Source organism: Fukomys damarensis, unplaced genomic scaffold, assembly GCF_012274545.1.
Source record: "Fukomys damarensis isolate Sample0158 unplaced genomic scaffold, DMR_v1.0_HiC HiC_scaffold_39, whole genome shotgun sequence".
NCBI lineage: Eukaryota > Metazoa > Chordata > Mammalia > Rodentia > Bathyergidae > Fukomys > Fukomys damarensis.
Genome location: NW_022900951.1, coordinates 14,335,010 through 14,340,646, shown reverse-complemented (window position 1 = coordinate 14,340,646; position 5,637 = coordinate 14,335,010). Strand labels below are relative to the sequence as shown.

General features: G+C 36.1%; 1 protein-coding gene across 1 annotated transcript in view; it reads left to right on the top strand.

The window, feature by feature from the left end:
* The window catches only part of Bend2 (BEN domain containing 2), a 50,847-nt gene that overhangs the window by 10,531 nt on the left and 34,679 nt on the right, over positions 1 to 5,637 (top strand). Inside the window, exon 4 of the mRNA XM_010643685.1 lies at positions 2,993 to 3,067. Coding sequence (XP_010641987.1) covers positions 2,993 to 3,067 — 75 coding nt within the window. The remainder of the gene's footprint in view (positions 1 to 2,992; positions 3,068 to 5,637) is intronic.

Here is a 5,637-nt window from a genome sequence, read left to right as displayed (position 1 = left end):
AAAAAAAAAGAAATAATACCAGAAATCAACAATATCAGATTAAAGTTTCATTTTTAAGAGGCTGCCTAAAGAGTCGGGGATTTGGCTCAGTGGTTCCGCCACCTGCCTTGCAAGTGTGAGGGCCAGAGTTCAATCCCTGGTACCAAAAAACCCCAAAAAACAAAGAAAGAAAGAAGCTGCCTAAGAACTTTCTGAAATGGTTGTACTGTTTTAAAGTTTCATCGTATTATGTTGTGTTTGCTTAACTTTGAAGTTGGATAAAATAGACTTAAACTATAAACAGGCTTAAAAGAAAATTTACTTACTCAAATAAAGATGTGGATATTAGTGCCACATAAGTAGTACTGTATAGGTAATTCTCAACTTATCCCAATATTTTAGTCTTTGGGGATAATGTTAATTATCTATCAAGTGTTGTGGTTTTGGGCATAATTATCTGGAAACATTTTGGAAAGAATGAAGCACTATACAAGGTTAGGATGGTAATACTGTGTTTATAATTGTTAATCTACATTGTAAGACCATATAATTTTGGCTATGTAATAGGTATGTGATGCAGGGCTAATTTAGGTAATTTTTAATCATAGACATTGATAACTACTTAGTATATTTGTATTAAATTTATCCTTATAGTCAACAGTGTACTCTTAGAATACAGAGTTATTGTAATTAAGTGTGATAGTTATTTGCTATCTACTTACTTATACCCTATTCTTATTCCAAACAAGTATGTAAAGTGATTTAAACATTAATTTATCAAGAAAAATAAGGCATAAGTATTTCCTATTTTGTCCACAGAGTGTCACTGTTGGATTACTTGAAAATCAGAAGCCATGTAACATTTGGTTCTTTGTTCATGGTTAAGAATATTTTCTTTTAAAGTAGTAACAGTGCTAATAATTACTGAAAAGCTAGTCTTTTTATTCTGAAGTACAGAAAGGGTTAAATTAGAAACGGTATCTTAATTGCATTTGGGTAATGAGAACACAGTTCTATAAGAACATCTTTTCATGTTTTTGCAATATTTGTAATGGGAAGAGCTTCTCTGATATAACAAGCCTTTGGTGCTTCTTGAACTTTTCTTCCAGTTCTTTATATTTATTTTTGATTTGTTAATCTTCCTTAGGTAAGAACATGAATACAATATCTGTTTGAGAAGGTGAAAATGTCATTAATGACTGCACCTTAGACTTTGAAGATTTACATAAGTTGCTAAATATGTTCATACTTATCAAGAAAGTGATTTGGATTCCTTTTAAGCCTTCATATCCTGTGCACACTCATACTCAAAGAAATATTTCTGTCTCCTGAACGTACATACTTCTTTTCATTAAATAGTAGACTCTTAACCATTTTTTTCCTTCTTTCCTTATTTAATAGAAGTTCACAGCACTTTTTAAAATGATGCTAAGGGTTAAACCCAGGGCCTTATACATACTGGGCAAGTGTTCTTTCACTGAGCTATATCTCTAGCCCAATTCAAAGTTTTTCTGAGCCTTATTTCATTGGCTTTCTCATTTTGAAATAATTTGAGATTTTGGGGAAGAATTATAAAAATATTAGAGTTCTCATGTATATACTTCATATAGATTCCCTTAGTGTTAATTTAACTGTATAACTCAAAAATGTTGTACTTGTACAGTAATCTAAACTAGGACATTAACCTTGGTACAGTACTACTTGGCAAATTACAGTCCTTGTTTGAATTTTGCCATTCTCCCCGTATTGAATTGAGTTGTGTCTCCTCAGCCTCTTCCAATCTATCACAGCTCCTCATTCTTTCTTTGTTTTTCATGACCCTGGCACTTTTGATGAGCACTAGTTTGTTATTTTGTTAAAATATCTCTCAGTTTTGGTGTGTGTGATACTTGCTCTTAAATAAATTGAGATTATGTGTTTTTGATAAGAATTCCACACGAATGCTGTTATTTTCTCATTGAATCGCACTAGGTGGTGGTACATGTATCTGTTACCTTTCTATTGGTAATGCTAATGCTGATCACTTGATTAACATTGTGTCTTCTAAATTTTTCTACTGGAGAGTTATTGCTTTCCCCTAAGTGATAGATATCTTGAGTGGAGGGGTACTTTGAGACTCTGCTAATAACCTGTTTCTCTTCAATTCACTGAGTTGAGTTAGCATCTGTCCATGGGGTTTTAACTGAAGCAGTTGTTACTATATTCGCCTGATAGTGACTCTAATTCCATCATTCATCCTATATTTATTAGCTCAGATTTACTTGTTAGGAAGTGCTGTTATTTATTTTCTGCTTATTCCATCATATGCATTAATATGGACTCGTGAACATTTACTGTATTATGTTAATTATAATCCAATATTTCCATTTATTTTATTAAGCTAATTTTTCATCATTAGCCATTGGGTGTTCCTTCCAGTTTGTTGCTGTGGCCTTTTATTTGGTGCTCCCACCCTTTTTTGAACATTTTCTTATTTTCTAACATCAAATGTTCTAGGTGCATCTGAAATTTCTCTGCCCTGGCCCTGGAAATCAATTGCTTTTTGAAAGAATCCTCATTTCTTTTTTTAAACTTGAGAATGTTATTTAAAAACCAAGATGTGGACATTTGGTATGTTGATTGCTATTTTTGTGTCATTAATCCTTGGCAATCTCAGAGGGCAGAAAGAAATCTGTGTCCAAATCCATTCAAGCACATAAACATGTATTTTTATATTGGGCTTTATTCATATTAAAAACTGTGTTCATACCAATATTCAGTAGCTTTCCTTAGACTTAGATTCTTATATAATAACTTCTTTCCTTAACCCTTTGTTAATCAGTGCTTTTTTTATTCTCACACGAATGTGGGTTTTGTTATTACTTTATTTTTATATTACTAGATACCTGAAATTTATTGGCATGTAAGTGAAAAATACAAACAATTAAAATAGATAACTGTTTAAAGTTTTTTGTACTTAAATAGGCTCCTAGTGATGTTAAGCATTGACCACTTGTTTTTGTAAAATTCATAGGGAAAAGATGTGATTGAAGAATTCTATGAAGCATATCACCGAAACCAAATTAGAGCATTTCAACATTGTTTCCAGGTATCAATGTTCTGTTTGTCAAATGTAAATTTCTGAAATACTGAACTAAATTTTTTATTACATTTAGTGTCATTAAACTATTAATAGAAAATTTGTGTCAAATTCTGTATGATTATCATGCCACTGTAATATACTTTAAAAAAATTTCTACTTGGAACAGTATCCCCAGGTGAATATTTGGAAATAAAGTATGGCTTTTGTAGCTTTAAAAAAAGCTCATAATCTAGATTGTTTAACATTTGATTTTTTCCAGTGTAATATTTTATAAAAAGTGGCCGCCTTAGATGAAATTTAGCATGTGCCTAAATGCAGATAAAGGTATCTCAACTGAAAATAGTAGCCCATCAGAGTTTTGTAAAGAGTATATTTAATGTAGTTTTGAGGGAATTTTATAAGAATAAGCATGTTAGTAGAGATTGATAGAAGTACACAATTATGAAGGGTTTTGTGAGCTACATACTCCAAAAGTAATGCAAGTTTATAAAAATGTGTTTTTTAACCTCTAAATTTTCTTGACTAGAATGAGCTGGCATACTTTGAAGAGAAGTCTGTGTCTTTCTCATCCTTTCTAGTGAGGACAAAAGTAGGATGCTTACTGGGACTATTCATGCCTCAAGGGGAAGAAATGCAGAGGTGGCTGGAGCAGCAGGAAGAGGGGCTGGGGTCTGAGCACAACCGTTCAGGCCCCTTATCATCAAACAGTTGTACAAGCTGGGGTGGGATGTAACATCTTGGATGAGAAGTGACCAGGTTCCCAAGCCATAGCCCAAAGTGAACCATAAGGCTGCTCTCCATTTCTTCCAGTGTGCTGGCTAGTTCTTCCTCCCTTTGCTACCTTACCATTTTAGACTTCATGGTGTACCATGTGATGTGGCTCTTCACCTTCCTCTTTTTTCCTAGCCTCCTTCATGCCTAGCATCCTGTGCTGAGCTATCCTCTGCCCTGCAGCCCTTCCAGTCATTCCCCACCACATTAGCTGCCAAGGCTCACTCTGGTCTTTTTCCTTGCTGGAGACTGGAAGACCTAGGACCGTTGTCCTTCTGAGTTCCGATTCCTGCTCCCACCATCACCAAACCTGCCTAGCAGTCTTTCTAGTCCTTTCCAATCAGGGGCTTTGGAATAGATCCTCTGTTTCCGCAGGCTGGCACCTCTGCTGATTTCTGTATCTTCCCTCTTCCCTGTGCTCAGCGAGCTCTGTGTCTGGCATCCCCCTTTGTCTCAAGCCCACCTTATCGCTTCTTCCCCTTAGCAGGATATTCTCCCACAATTTTACATCACCACTTCTTTTGGCCTCTCATGCCCTTTAGCTGCTGCTGTCACTCTCCCATTCCTAATGATTCAGTTCCATGGACATCATTGATACTCACCATCTAATCATCTGGCTTCCTGCTTTCTCTCTGTGGTTGGGAATATACTGTTCCTTCTGCCCTATATGCCCTCATTTTCATCTGGTGAATGCCTTCTCTCCTTTCACTTTCTACCCAAAGATCGTCTTCTCTGAGGACTCCTCCCTGACTACCAGTCATAGCTGAGTTCAGTCCTGCTCTTCTGGGTATATACGCTCAGCCTCCTGTGTTTACCTGTGTCATGGTGCTAATGCAATGATGATGATGATGATGATGATGATGAACTGAGCACTGTTGGGCCAGTCATGTGGAGTGTTATTATTGTTAGTATTAACATAAGGCTATAGTAAGGTTCTGTCACCTAAGAGATATTTTAATCCCAGTTTTGTACATGAGGAAATTGAAGCAAAGGGAAATCAAGCAACTTGCCCTAGGTCATACTGCTAATAAGTGGCAGAACTCTAGTTCTGAAGTCATCCAAATAGGCCCTGAGCTGTTTGCCTCAGCCATGCAGGCCCACAGTTCTCCCACTGGAGTACACATCAGAAACACCTTAGAGTCTTGTTGAAACCCAACCTGCTGCCTCTACTCAGGTCTCCATTCATTAGGGAAGAGGTGGAACTGCAATGTTGCTGTCTGTCAATCTTGCAGGTGATGGCACCAGTCCATGGACCACACTTTGAGAGTCGTTATCCCAGGCTATTAGTCACTTGTTCTGTTGAAATCATCTCTTCTCTCTTTCTCTTTTTTTTCTCTCTCTCTGTCTTGTGTGTGCCCCCCCCCCGTAAAGATGGGCATTCCTCTAGGATGGGATTTTTTTTTTTACATTTTTTCTTTTTTATTGAATTTATTGGTACAATCTAGGTATACAATACAGTTACATTCATTATTGGGATCCTGTACCTTTACATAATAGGTCTTGATTCTCATTTTTTCCCCTTGTCTCTGCCCTCCCTTCACCCTCTCCTCCCCTGCCATTTACAAACACTTTATTTCCATTTTTTCAATTTCTATTTTTTTTCCTCTCCCTTACTACCTTTCCCTCACCCTTCCCACTTTTCCTACACCTTTAGCCCTTTACTTCCTATTTTACATTATTAATTATCTCATTAGGATCCTGTGTACTATTATGGTTTTTCACACCAGAGAAACTATTTGGTATTTCATTTAAAGAAATCTCTGTATGAACATTAAAAATAGGGAATCCTAAAATAAAACTAAAAA